This window comes from Drosophila eugracilis, unplaced genomic scaffold, assembly GCF_018153835.1.
Source record: "Drosophila eugracilis isolate 14026-0451.02 unplaced genomic scaffold, ASM1815383v1 contig_353, whole genome shotgun sequence".
Lineage (NCBI taxonomy): Eukaryota > Metazoa > Arthropoda > Insecta > Diptera > Drosophilidae > Drosophila > Drosophila eugracilis.
Window position 1 is genome coordinate 1168717 of NW_024573209.1, and position 15080 is coordinate 1183796.

General features: G+C 37.7%; 2 protein-coding genes across 5 annotated transcripts in view; one reads left to right on the forward strand and one right to left on the reverse strand.

Annotated features, from left to right (window-relative positions):
* Nucleotides 1-15080, forward strand: part of LOC108105801 (disintegrin and metalloproteinase domain-containing protein 10) — an 82717-nt gene that overhangs the window by 40285 nt on the left and 27352 nt on the right. The window lies entirely within an intron of this gene.
* On the reverse strand, nucleotides 1425-5249 carry LOC108105802 (sialin). Its single transcript, XM_017212541.2, has one exon. It carries the CDS (start codon nucleotides 3072-3074, stop codon nucleotides 1611-1613), a length of 1464 nt encoding a protein of 487 aa, XP_017068030.2. The 5' UTR covers nucleotides 3075-5249; the 3' UTR covers nucleotides 1425-1610.

A 15080-nucleotide genomic window follows, 5' to 3' on the forward strand; every position in this document is an offset into this window, starting at 1 on the left:
ATAGCAAAAGGAAATTGCATTTTTATAACCCCACTACATTTCCTTTCGGATTTCTTAAGTCCACCTTTATACCTGTTGTTTATTTATTACCTTTTTTTCTTCAACGACTGACTGAGTTTGTGTCTTGTATGTCTGATTTTCCTCGTTTCGCTTTTTTGGCTTTGTCTCTTGCAACTTCGTAGGGATTTTACGTTTTTTTTTTTTTTTTTTTTTTGGGGTTTTAAACTTGCTTCTAACGATCTTCCCGCCCCATGCGGCACAAATGCGAAGATGTGTTCGTTGGGGAAGGTAAAATTTATAATGTGAATTCTGGCATTTAAAGACAAATTTTATGGCTTTTTAGTTGACAGTTGAGAGCCGACGACGTAATTCAGGTGCCCGCAGAAGTAGGCAATGATATTTTTATGGCACTTGGTTGGTTTTTACTTAGGTAGCATATTTTCCTAAATACATATAATTTTACTGTCTATATGTTAAAAGCACTTTAACTAATTAAAATTCGTTTCCTTTATTTTCAGGTAATGTTACTGGTGATTATTATGAGGATGATATTTCGGGTAAAAGCAATTTTAACTATTTAAATGAAGACATTGCCTAAATACTGTTTTTTGTTGAAAGTTCAGGATAAAGATTTAGATTTGATTATTTATTAATTTGATATCTTTTGGTTTTATGTGAGAATCCAATTTATACAACTATAACAGCCGACCTTATTCTAACAGTTCGCTAAACGAAGAAAGTTGTTCTTCAAGCGAAGTCGAATGAAACAGTTTAAAGTCTTGAATTGCTGTGAAAACTTGTTCGGTTTAGCTTGAGAGGGAAGTAAATAAGCCAAACTGTCATGGCTGGTTGACCGATGACCAAAAGCCATTCATTTAAGAGACATCATAAACAACTACTGGGAAGCTGAGAGGGTTGCAAGACCAAAGAGCAACTGGAATCGCTATCTATCATGTGTTGCATATACAAAACGGAAATTATTTATTAATTGCTCACACCACCGCATCGCACCGCACGGCAGGCCAAATAAGAAGAAGCGAAATCTGCGCACAATTAAATCGATATAAAGAGTTTCACAGCAAACATCATGGACGGGTGACCAGGCCCACAAAATATTTCATGCGTTGTCGAACGAAATGAATGCATAAATAATTGATTTAATTTTCGTGTTGACTACAAATGAAGCGCTTAAACGAATGGATGATAGGTTGTGGAGTGCGGTTCATTGGCCAGAACAGTAGTGCGTGGACTTTTAATATATGCAAATTTTGCATTATCAGCATGCAAAAAACAAATAAATGCATTCTAAAAGGCTAAAATAAACGCAGTGTAAATAATAAGCCATCAAAAGTGTATAGGGCAAAAAAGAGATACCGATTAAAACATGACTTCCTGAAACGTTTTCTATCAATGATTTTCTAAAATCCCTTTTTCACTGTCTGCTTTATTTTTGCTTCTAAAATAATAAGTAAGTTTCTGTTGTGAGACACTCATAGATAAATATAAAAAAAATCCATTGGTATCTAAAATATTTGAAATTAAATCCTTAAACACTTTTAATTTTGACGGGATGATAATAAAAATATTTGATTCTTGACTTAATTGACTAGTTATGTTGCAGCAGCAGGCTTCTTGTTTGAGTTGGTGCCATCGTTGAAGGGTTGAATCTCACCGGAGGCCCAAATGCAATAGATAACCGCCGTGACGGAGAGCACGCCAAAGGCTACCCAAAAGACCATACGCCATTCCATTAGGTCGGCATTTGGTGTCATTACACCCACTAGGTAGGGAGATACTACGCCCGTGAACGAACCGATTCCATTGGTAATGGCCATCAGGGTTCCAGCATAATTGGGACTCATGTCCAGAGGCGTGAGTTTCATGCCTGCATAATATGTTCCCATTAGACCCATAGCGATCGTAAACAGGGTGACGACCAGTGCTCTATTGCATCCGGCATAGGATGCGCCGATCATAAATATTGCAGGTCCAAAAGCCGCCACTGCGGTCATTATTTTTCGCGTATTCGTAGTGCTCATACAGTTATGTTTGATCATTTGATCGGCCACACATCCACTGAGTAGCGACATAATCCACATCGTAACGTATGGCAGTGAAGAATACAAACCATTGGACTTTATCGAGAAACGCAAAATATCGTGCATATATTTGGGCAGGTAGGAAACCATGATATAGAATCCCCAATCGTGACCGATCTGTGCGCTGATAAGTGCCCACATGGGTATATTCGTAAATATGGCCTTAAATGGGGTTTTTGGCTTGTTCTTATCCTGTGGTGGTATCTCCTGGGCCAAAAATTCCCTTTCCGTTGGCTTGATGTAAGGATGTGTATATGGATAGCTGAAGCACAGCAACGTAAACAGAATACACCAAAAAATCGCGATAAAGGCGAATATATAGAATACCCACATCCAATCCATGGAGTCGAGTATTAGGCCGGATAATATGTTGCCAGCGATGCTACCCACCTGACCGCCACCGAGTACCAGGGATCCCAACATTCCCCGCTCACTTGCCGGTGCCCACCCGGCAAGCAAAACGCTTAGGGCTGGAAATGTTGTTCCTTCGCCAAGTCCCATTAAGACGCGAAGAACAATTAAGGCATCGGCACCGCCATAAACGATACTCACTGGCGTAACTAGTGTAAATATGGCCGTCAAAAAGATTCCAATAACCAGGATCCACTTTCCGCCAAATTTGTCAGCCAAGAGGCCTCCGGGTAAATGCGTTACAATATACCCAATGTAGAACGATGCCAGGATCAGTCCTTGCTTCTCTTCAGACCAAGTATAGGTGCCACCTGAATCACCTTTGCTACTTGAATCAGAAGACTCTTCGTCCGCATCACAAATTGCTTCATTTTGTTGTGCTGCTGCCGTATAATTCTTCTTAACCACGAGAACTGTGATTGCCTGTGAAAGACACACTCGCATGGTGTAGGCATTGAAGATGGCAAAGAATCCCATGATAGCCAGAATCCAGCGTTGTGGTAGTACGAAAAATTTGGACAGTTTTATGCCCCATTCGGGCTGTGGTTTTTGAGGATCAGCCATTAATTTTTTTTTTTTGTTTTTTTCTACCAATAGAATTTATGTTTTAAAAAACACTCCAATGGAATCAGGACATACTTAAATGATAAAAATTTTAGGGCCTACTGATTTTTATTACAACGCAACCAAAGACATCTTAACGAAACATGTTATGATTTAGTAAAATCCTGAATACACAAACTAGTTTAACAACGTTTTATTTTATGAATAAGTGAAAATTCAGTTGTTTACAAAGTTTTTTGGGAGTTCTAAAGCACTTAGCTCAGCACATAAACCATATGTGTACAAACGGTATGCCCTCGGAATAACCCACTTCCTGTTTCCATGTACCCATTCTCGCCATCTGTGTGGTTTTTTCCTTTTCTTTTTTTGTTTACTTGCCGACTACTTGGCTATACAGAACAGTCCCAAGATGTCCCTAACAATTACATTTCCTTCACAATTTATGTATGTTTTGCAACCTTTTCTTTTTCTTTCTTTTTTTTTTGTCTTGGAAAAGGCGTCGTCGTCGTCGTCGTCATCTATTGTTTTGAATGTGAGTGAGTCAGTCACATATGTGTCCACGGTGGCTTGTGGTTGGATGGGTGAGAGTTTGCTGGGTTTTGACAACCGCAGGCGCAGGTCCTTGCGGTAGCCTAACCGAAGAAGAAGGGCTTCCATTTTCATCATCATAAAGTCTGTTGAAAGGAAATCGATATGGGCAACTTAATCATGAAATGAAGTCGCCGTCAAGTTGTCTTTCATTTTCAATTCCATTCTTGGCACCCACCGCCACCTTGTACTCCACCATCCAACTCCATCTACTACTCCAGGGGGCTTTGTTTACCTATATAGAGTGCGAAGGGCCAAACAGTTTTCCCTAGGTTTTGGTTTTAGTTCGGTTCGACTTGGATCGGCGTGGTTCATTTTGCTTCGCTTCGGTTTTTACCTTGGCTTGAACTGGAATTGTTTTGTTTGTTTGTTTTCATGTCTAAGTTAGCTTACTTTTGTGCAAAACTTTTTCCTGCTATCCGCTATGGCTTATGCTTTCAATCACCGCTCCGCACCAACGATTCTCAGTGGCCACCCACTTGTTCCCCCTGTTGCTAACATTTTTTGTTCATTTCCGTTTCGACTTCCTTTGTAGCTTCGTCAGGTTTTATCCGTTCTAGTCCAGAAATGCAGGTCAGGTCAGTTCAGTGCAGTATTATATTAATTTTTTCGCTTTACCTTACTTTTTTGGGGTCAAACTCCTGTTCAGTGCCCTCTGGGAACTGGCGATAAATGCCAATTTCTGGGTTCATTGCAATTATCTTTCTTATAACTGACTTAACATGGCAAATCAGGTAAACATTAGGTAAATCAGCCATGGTTAAAGTACGTAAATGAAACCGAAAAAGTAAATTCATGTAGTTTTATCAGGACTTTAAAGTCAAACGTTTTTCCAACCCAGATTAATCAATATTTGCTTTGCTTTTTAAATGATCAATGGGATTTTGGCAGCGATTTCTGACGAACCGGTGCGATGTTGTTTTTACATAATCCTAAAAATCAGAAAATAAAATTTAGCTCTGACAGTGGCTGTGGAGTTGTTAAGTTAAAATGTCAATAGGATCGCCACCGTTGTCAATCCTGAATTTTATACCATAGAAACATATACATTGACCCACTTTGGGCGAGTAAGCCCTAACATGGGAAAAAAAGATTCCTTCAATTATTCCGCGCATGCCACTCCTCCCACTTTCCCCCAACCTTCCGACTTCTTAGCCCACTTTCCACCGCCCACTGGATGGCCAGTAACTGACGTCGAGCAAGGGCCTCGATAAAAAATTGTATGACAGCAAAAGGCCATGGCAGGAGAAATATTTTATGAGCTTGCATACATTTTTCATGTTATTTAAAGTTCATTAAAAAAATACGTCGTCCGTCACAGAAAAGGGAGAAAATTATAGAGATATAGCAGAGCAGTGTTTAATTATTTGCCGACTAGAAAATACATTTTCTTTATTTTTTCAACTGGGAAATGTAATTTGAATTTGCTTTCTAACTATAAAGTTCCCTGGTATTTTCCTATTACTGTTTCTAGTTGCAGGGTGGACTGTAACCAAAAAACCACGAAAACACAAGTATTTCAAAGCAGCAAGTTAATTGGCATCTCTAGATTTGTACCTTTTTGTGTCTTTCATTAAATAATATAAAGTTCTAGTTCAAAATGTGCTATTTTGTACCTTAGATACAGGTTTCCATTATTAATATTGGTGAGAGGAAATATACAGAAATTTAAGCCGTCTTTGTTTGACAACATCACTGATCACCATATTTTCGGGAATAAATGATACTTGTTCTTTATGTTTATTATGTGTATATATATCCATCCATTTGCCTCGCTCGACAGTTTTTTAAACTTTATTCATGCCTTTCCATGTCACTGCTCTGTCAGTATACTGTTGTTGGTTTCGAGAGAAAGGAAAAAAATTTGGAAAGTTATTATTTATTTTATTTTGGCTATTTTTTTTGTTGCTCACTAGTTTTGCTGTGGAGTGAATTTTGTTTCCTTATATTTGTTCTTTTCTCATATTTTAACAACTGGCTTATTTTCCCGAGTTCAATCGGAGGAACTATGGTGTTTCCTTTCGTCCTTGGCCTGTGGAAATTCTTCAGTTTTGTGATTGAAAGGCATTTTGGTTGGCTTAGTTCTGGTTGTTGGCATGGCTGCGGGGCTTGTAATGCGTATGCTCAACAATTCCGTTGCATGTCACATTGTTGCCCGATATGCCTGCAACATAGTTGAGCAAAGCTTTTTGTTCCCTTCCACTCTGCTGATAAGTGTTGCAACGTGCAACTATTAAATAGTTTCGCAGCTGCCATTTTCAAGTTTCTTGGCCCATGGCCCATTTCTTGAGTAACTTCTTGGGCCACTTTAGATGGGAACTTAAGAAAGAAAAATGTTGGGACTCAAGTTTAAATCGAGGTCGATTTTTTATTTTCTTATACTCAACAAAAGTATGAATTAAAAGTGGCTTGGAACTTATAATGATAAAGGAGTTAGCCCGTCTTAAGACTGGAAAATCATTATTAATTCGGTTGCATTAAGACTCCTTAATTTGATTGTTGAATTGTGCTAATTAGTTTCGGATATTATTGTTTAGAGAAAAGCAACGTTTGCCTATTAATTCATAAGTTTATTAAGCTTTTTGAATATTATCCAATTATTTTTGAGCTCATCTATGTATGGACATAAACCGGAATTGGTTTCGTAGTAAATTGATTCAATTGCTTAATTATAATACAGAAATATCATAGAAATTGTTTGAATGTCGATTTCGCCTCACCTGTCTGCCATCTCACCATTGCTCTGGTCTGACGTTTTGCTAAAATCAACAAACATCCATAATTGTTTTCATATTCGAGTTTGTTTGCCTACGTCTCAAGTAGATTTGGGTGCACTCAATGGATTTAGTTGGCAACTGAAATGGATGCCGTGATTGTGAATGCTTCTACTCTGTTGCGGTTTTGAAGCTCATTAAAATTTTGGTTTATAAGCTTTCTATGTCGGCATGCTGAATGCCTGGTTTAGCATTTTGTGGCAAATATGTATTTTATCCCAGTTCAACGAGCTCTATAGGTTGGAATGTATGGTTAAGCCGGTTGGGCAAAAATTTTATTATATCTAACATATCCATTTGTTAATCGATAAATATCTAATTGGTTCAATTGTATATTTTATGGTTAAAGCATTTAATTCCTAACGATTTTTGATAAATATACTTCTAAAGGGAAACTCAATTATTTGCTTAAATTACTCATTAAATACAATATCAGGGAAATTTAAAGGCAAGTAAAATACTCTTAAAAATAACCCAATCGATAATTTAATTAAGCGATGCGATAGCATCCTACGTAAAACTGTGAACTGGAGAAGCAATTAGTGAACAAGATTCATTCGAGGTGGGGATGAGTTCCTGGTTATCGCAGTGGTCATATCCGGTGAAGTCCGGTAGGACTACAACCTTTTATTCGTAGCTTCGCCCAGTCCGAATTACTGACACATCAGTTGGTATTGTCTTTTGGCTTTGTCTACGGAAATAGCGCAGCGGGAAAATCAAACTAATCAGTTGAATGATTGGCGTCGACAGCCGATGAACAATGGCCACGTCCGACATCCTCTCGATATCCTGCGAATGAATTTTGTCGCTCGTTTCAGGGAAACTTTTCCACCTTTTTCCGCATTTAACGAGGTTTTCTCCTCTCTTTCATTCCAGCGTCGTATGGAAATTGTTCGATCGGGGGGCATGGCATAGCTCAAATAACTTTATAGCTCGCTTCATTTAGTTTATAACGCGCTGAGGGTTTTTTCTTGTGTCCACCTTACTTCATCCACTTTTTAATTTACCTTAATTTCAACCTGCCTGGACTTCAATTATAGAGCTATCTGGCCGGACTAGCCTTAGCCTCCCTTGGCCAAAGTGGATTAGCTTTGTACCGTGAGTGGCAGAGCGCTACTTCAAGTTAATTTGTTATGCAAAAATTACCCCCAGTGCTTTGGCCTATTAATAGTAGCTTTTGTGGCTACTCTTTTAAGGGGGAGAAGCGAGCGTCTTAAGTGAATGCGGGTCAAGATTTCAGATTATGGTTTTGTATTATGGTATTGTGTTGCTGACTTGCCTGCTCAGTAAATAAGTTTATTTGTTCAAGTCTTAAAGATATAATCCCTTAATTAAATGACTGGTGTATTTTAAAATTAAAGTTAATAAAATTACAATAATTAATATTCCTAATAGAGATTTTAAAGTTTTCCCATTTAAATGTTTATTTATTGCAATCGCATTAGTTTACTGAAACCTAAAGCTACTTTTCTTAGGCAAAATTATTTTCTCTTCATAAGTGCTAAACTACGCAGTGCTTAGCTTTGTGGAAAAATATTCCTTTTCGGTCCAATTTTCCATCTCCTTTCACTTACCTAATGAGAAGCTTTCAGGCCTAAAGAGGCCAACAAAAAATGGCTCTGAAAGATGACTAGACTGGAGCATCCACAACTCAGTAACCGCAGCTAACACATACAACACATACATACACAGAAACACACTTGGGTGCTAATGCCATTTTGACGTTGCCTTCGGTTTTTACGCGCTCTTGTTTTGGAACGCCCAAATGTAGACTACACTTTAGTTGTTTCACCGCAGAACAGGGCACGCCCATAATCCATAAGTTAAGCTCAATGGTTTGTTTGTGTGGCGGTCGCTGGCTGTCGGTTGGCCAGATCCTGCTTCCTCCTCAAACTCCCCTCCACCGCTCTGCCCTTTTTGCGGTTTTTGGTTCAGCCAAAACATATACAAAATCTCCCCCTAAAAACAAAAATTGCCAACAACCCAAATCACTCGCCTCCAGAAACCAAACTAAAGGGTCAAAGTTACTTTAAACGTTGGCATGAACAGGGGCTAACGAGGCGGCTTGAAAGGACTCGGCTGGTTAAAAAAAAAAACCAGGAGGCTTGTGCTTTGTTAGCAATTTATGATTATTTTTACTCGCATTTCGTCCTGTTTTTTTTTTTTTATCAGCTATCTACTGACCCGCATTTTCGGACACACGCCGGAAAAGGCTCCAATATTAAATGTGTGTGGGGTCAGCCCAAATATTTTCATCGCATGAGGAATTCTTGTGTATAACAATGATGATTATGTGCTAATCCAAGGGCCATCAGCCGTAACAATTATTAAGGGATACTACTAGTTATAGTAAGTCTTAAAGCTCTGAACAACATTACTTCGACCAGTAACAGTAATAAGACCCATGCCATTTATTAAGAAAGCTAATTCAATTCATGAATATCAAATTCATATAAATGAAATTTGAAAAGTTGACATAATTTAAACAATTAACAATATTTTTGCTTACTCACACCCAAGCTGTGCACTCAAAACTGAAACGAAAATGCCGAATGACAGCAGAAATGGCCTGAGCTGTAGATTATGCCAAATAGTTTTGTGATTGCAAGCTAAAGGAAAAGCCTTAGGCAAAAATGCCTTAGATATTGATTACAGATGTGTGTGTGTGTGTCTGACACTCCTCTGAATTTTCCCGCTGGCTGGTAAAATCAAATTAAATGTCCAAATTGCTGGCAATAGGGGATAACGAGTTGGATGCAACTGACTTGTGGAAATCCCTTTCTTATCTTCTGTTGGTATTGAAAATCCAAAATTCTAACGATAATTGGAATTCAAGTAAACATTTGCATCCCTGTTGATGTCCTTGTGCTTGTCCTTTGACGTTCAGGATATTTGGTTTTGTTTGCTGAAAGATATATTGTAATAAATTCCATTGGAAACTAAAGGTTATTTTGCTTTGTAGTTTCCTGTTGTCATGAAGTGAAGGTACGAGGTGTGTTCAAAAAGTAAGGTGACTCTTCAAATTTCGCGAATTTCAAATTTTTCGATTATCGAAACCTTTTAGAAGTTATACGAGGTGTGTTCAAAAGTAGGTGACTTTTCAAATTTCAATTTTTAATTTTCGATTATCTTCAGTTTTGGGAACAAGAAAAGTCATGGGGCCAAATCCGGTGAATATGGTGGCTGAGGCATTATTGTGGTGTTGTTTTTGGCCAAAAATCAATCCTTTGATCCATATTTTTCGATAGCAAAAATCGCCGAGCTCGCAAAATAACTTGTAACTTTACGCCTCTACACCAAACAAAGAGGATGTTCCATTGAACTTGGTACAGATGTTAGGGAAGAGTGTACCAATATAACAAAACAAAAAAATTGATAATAAAATTTGAAATTCGAAATTGGAGTACCTTTTGACCCTCGTATATAAAATATATTTATGCATCTGTTAGTAACAATAAATAATTATCATTTTTAACCATTCTTAAATGTATGCCATATATTATTAAAAAACACTATATTGTTATTAAAACAGTTCCGCAGTTGACATATTAACATATTTTTCGACTGACTTATTCCCTCCATTTTCCATCGCAATTCCCTATCTCATTCTGTGTCATGCAAACGCAGTCCTTCCGTCTGGTTGCTTTTCAGCCAACCGTTCTGGAGATAAAAAAAAATTTTTTGTACTCATACATATTTTAAAATCTCGGTCAATAAGCATTCGGCATTGTCAGGCATTTCTTAGCCTATCTGCGCTTCTGGCCCATTGTAAACAAACTGTTAACAAAGCCAACAGGATACGCAAAAGTCAGCCGCGATTGTAGGAAAAGTTGAAGAGAATGTGGGTAGACAAATGTCAAAAGCATTCATGGAAAATACTTGAAAAATATTGGGGAAGGCTTGTGGCATACATTGAAATAACCCAAAAGTTATGGATATAAAGTTATATAGAAAACCTTGTAAGAAAATATATAATAAATATGTGAAAATTATTATTAAAGAAAGAAGGATTTAACTCCAGTTAAAACGTATTAGTAGGGTAACGTGTTGTTTTGACCCAGTTCAGAAGCTCGAAAAGTCGTGGCCCAACGCACGACTCTTAAAATTCGTTGTTCATCTGATGGATTTTTGTTGCTGGCGTTCCTTTTTCGAAAGTTGACTGGCTTTGGTTTTTAAGTTTGCACACAAAGTTGGCCTGTGTATTGGGTAGCAAGTGAAATTACTTGAAATGCATTACATGGAAAACTTTTTCACTCTCTTGTTGTTGCTCTTGTTAGTGCCGATTTTGCTGTAGCCTTTAAGGCGCTTTTCCAAGGACTTGGTCAACTATTGGCCCTCTCTGTTGTCCTGGCTAGCCTCAGTTGGCTGCCAAGTTATAGCCCACATTACCCGGTTGCCATCCCAAGTCCCTTTTTCGTTCAGTCTGGGGGATTATTGGCCAGTTTATGCAACTGCCTGCCTTCACTGGAACGAACTGACAGTTTGCCTTAGGGCGCTATCTATCGATATGCATGCCCATGGCCCAAACTATCCTGTGGTCAAATTTGTCTTCAGACTGCGGACAAAGTTTTACATGCCTTTCGAATTTAATATGGTAATTATTTTTTTCCTCAAGCAGTGTGAGGTCAAACACTTTGAAATCGATCGACTTAAGAACAATTTATAATTGGCTGACATTAAACTTAAAACATGTGCTATCTTCTAGTTCTTTTTTGTGAAACTACTAATCTTTAACTTTACTCCTGGCTGATTGAATGAATGGAAATATTTACATCAACATTCCGCAGATGCATGGAAATTCTCTAATGTGCCTTTCCCATTGTCCTAAGCCTTTGTTCTTGCACAAAGGACATGGGTCCAGGTGGATGCAAATGTGGGTAGGTGGAAAGCTTTTCCGTTGTAATTGGTGTTATTACAGCTGTTTGCTTGTTTATGCTCGTAGGACTCTGATGTTGCTGCAGTTTGTTGCCTTTAAGCTAAAGACTTAATGCGCTTAACAGGGCCAACACAGTGCAGCCTGAAGTGCTTTTACATACATATTTTCAGAAAAACATAAATATGGAAAATATAATTCGTATTCTGGTTTTTCGCAAAAAAAAAAAAAACAACGGAAATAAAAAAATCATTATACAGGTCAGCAATATTTCTATTTTAAAAGGAATACGCCCTTCGGCAGTCTGAAAACGTAATAAATAGTAAAATTTCAAATTAAAGTTGACCAATTATAAGAATCAATAGAAAATCATGTTACTCTTGGGATCCTACAATAGACGTTCCGCGACATTAGCCACTTAGTTCCTTTTGTTAGACAGGTTCCAACTTCTTTCAACTTTTTACATTAGAATTTCTTTTTATTTTGTTGCAATTTTCTAACCTAATGGGATGCACGTCATGGTCTTAGCTGACATCTCTGAGCGTACCAAAAACCGAAAAAAATCTCTGGCGAAACTTTTCCTGCAACTTGGGCGTGTTGGGCGGCGACCTCAGACATGCTTGGCCTTGGTGCTTTACAGCAAGAAAATAAAGAAACCGCACGAAAGGTTGTCAAATAAAATCCGGCAAAACTGCAATAAATCACGTAGCAGTGAAATCATTTTATCAGCCCAAAGCCCTTTAAAAAATAAGCAAAAATAAAGACATATTCATTTATCAGATTGAAAAACAGAGGGAAATCTATTCTGTAAGGAATATGAAAATAATAATTTGAAAAGTGTGTAATGTGAAAATAACTTACCTTTCAAAAGATCCCTTTTTTTACATTAAATTGTTTTAAATATGTAAAATTATAATTTAATAACTCCGAATAAGGAGTACCTCATCTCATTGTCCCTTCCATATTTGTTTATTTTCCATTTTCGCTTAACTTGAGGCGATTTATAATTAATTTAACGCTCTTCCCATTGAGCATTAACAGCAAATATCTTAAACTTGCCAAATTGGTATATAAGTAATAATTACATTACGTTTTGAAAAAAAATCGTAAATAATGTAATAAAATTTGCAGTAAACAGAAACTAACTAACTTCAAAATATTATAATGGATAATAAATATAGTTAAACTGACTAACATTGAATGAATGTCAGAAGATACTTCATTACCTTTTAATTACAAAACTTAAAATGTATGCGATGACTCCACACTGCCTATATTTAGAAGACGTATTACTCATCACTTAACAGCCAAAAGATTTAACTTTGCCGACTTCCCCTTCTTCAATGACCTCAGCATCATCCATCAATATTGAGCACAAAACAGTGCTGGAATGGCAAAGACGGTCTAATTTCATTGAATGCTGCTTTCAGGCATTATTGCCCGCTTTCCACCCACACAGGATAAAGCTGCTTAAGCCTATCAATCAAAAACTAGCAGATAAAGCCAATAACGCTGACCAAATCCTTTGGATGTTCGACTCGAGAGCCATTTAAGCGGCTATTTTTTTTCTTTTGCTACTGCAACCAAATTGAATTATCATTTTCCACCGCATCGCCTAGTAGTGTGGGTCACGCAGTTTTTAAAAATGAATAACTCTGAGTGGGATTGGCCAGAATCTCTCTCAAATGGGTTGTTAGCTTCGACTGTCACGATGCTTTTGTAGTCATCTCCCTGTGGTCTCTTATCTCCATCTCCAGTGAAGCGCATTAAAGGCTCGTTTGTCCTGGCGATGGCGACATGGATCGATGAGGCAAAGGGAGAATTTGGGTTAATGGAATAAAAGTGAGACAAACGAAAAACGCTTTTCCCACCCCCCTTTGCTACTAGCTGGATTATAATTTTCAGTTGGAACCAGTTTTTCCGTAATAGCTCTATATTGGGATTTGCTTTTAGTGGCGGCCAACTTGGCAAATGTATCTGAGAAAATCAAAGCATCAAACCGAGAGAAAAAGAAACATTGAAAAGAAAAGTTTATTTTTCTTTGCCTGGAAAAGTCGGGCACAGCCAGTCACCGTGTTTTCTTGTTGTTTACTTCATCTTTATGCTGGCCTTTTCTTTGGTCAAGCTCATTTTGCCATATTCAATTTTCAGCAAACACTCCTCCCCTCTCCTCCTGACAACGACTAGCGAAAGTAGTTTCCAGCTGGTTTTTCTACTTCCTCGATTTTTTTTTTCATTTTATTTTCTATTTATTTGTGCCAGTTGTGCAGCAGCTGAGAAGCTGAGAGGGAGGGAATCGATGGGAAATAAAAAGAGCGGGCCGGAAAAACCGGAAAGCAGCAACAGGCGAAATGTAAGTCAAGGTGTCACAGATTGGGATAAATTCAAAATTTCAAATTGTTGTCATGCTGCGATTGCAAATCGTACTATTATACTTTTAAATATTGATATTCGCAACCTTACTCAATCTATACATTTTATTGGGAAAATACAAAACTACTCACCAACTTGTGTTCTCTATACTAAAATTTCCGAATTAAATACTATTTAATTACCTCAATTAAAAATACAAGATTAAATTAAACAATTGGATAATTGCTATTGAAATGTCAAGCTGATGCTTAAGCTTACGTTACGTACTTTTCATTGTTCATTTCGTTTTCATGGCATCTAATTCCTCACTTTCTTTAGATTCGGAGGAAAATCTATTGATGCCACCTCTCGCTCATTTTCCAAGCAATTCTTTTCCCCTTCGGGTTTTTAGCTTTGTTTAATCAGTTGCTGAGAGAGCTTTCCGCATTGTTGAACCACAGGGACTGACGCTGGGTAAACCTTTGTACCGTTTTGTGGGTCAACTACTAAAATGACCCCTTTGGCCAAGGGCTCCCTTACATTTTCCCATTGCAGGTCGTTCGTTCCCTTTTATTCTGGCTTGATTCATCATGACGTTTGCACAAAAAAAGAACGTAAAAAATCGTTGTTTAATGTTTGCTTGAACATTCAGTTTAATTACCCATCCCCAGCCCCTGCCCTTATAATGCTCGCTTTTTAGAACCTTTACAATTTATTTCGTGTTGAGGATTTTTTTTTCCTGATACTCTCTGTGGCTCTGTGTAATTTTCCCGACAGTCGTTTTGAAGTTGAAACCCGCATCCTGTCAGTTCGTTTTTATGTTCCTCTTATTATTTTATATTATTTTTCTCGTTGGCAAGTTTTTAATTAATTTAATACCAAATCAAAAGTGACTTAGTAGAGGAGAGGCATTCTGTAAGCTTTCAAAATTTATTATTCAAAATTTCTCTAGGTTTTAATCAAGATTATTTAATAATATACATTTTTACAATTAATGTTTTTCATTGTTAATTGGTTTTACATAATTTACTTACGTACTGAAGAAAGAGTGTGTCTAGAATGCCCTGCTTTTTGGTGACCACAGCCATCCATGGGCTCTACACACTCTAGTTGGCAACACACTCCATTAGGTAAGCAGACGGGCTTGATGGCTATGGCTCTTAGCCCTAACTGGCAGACGAAAATTCTCTCTTAAGTAATGCAGTTATGCGTACATCTGTGTGCGTTTGTAAGTGCATTAAAAATGTTGTGCAAGTTTCAGCTGGTACGTGGGATAAAAACGGGGGGAACTGTGGGGTATGGAACGGCATTTTGTCGACGACCCCAAGTGTCGTCTTGCATGCCATTTCCCTGTCGTCCTTTCTCGCTTTCCATTTTTCCAGTCCATCTGCCAAAATAAATATGTTTGTGGCAGTCGTC

Coding starts and splice junctions, on each gene's coding strand:
- LOC108105802 (XM_017212541.2), bottom strand. CDS start 3,074: ATGGCTGATCCTCAAAAACCACAGCCCGAATGGGGCATAAAACTGTCC.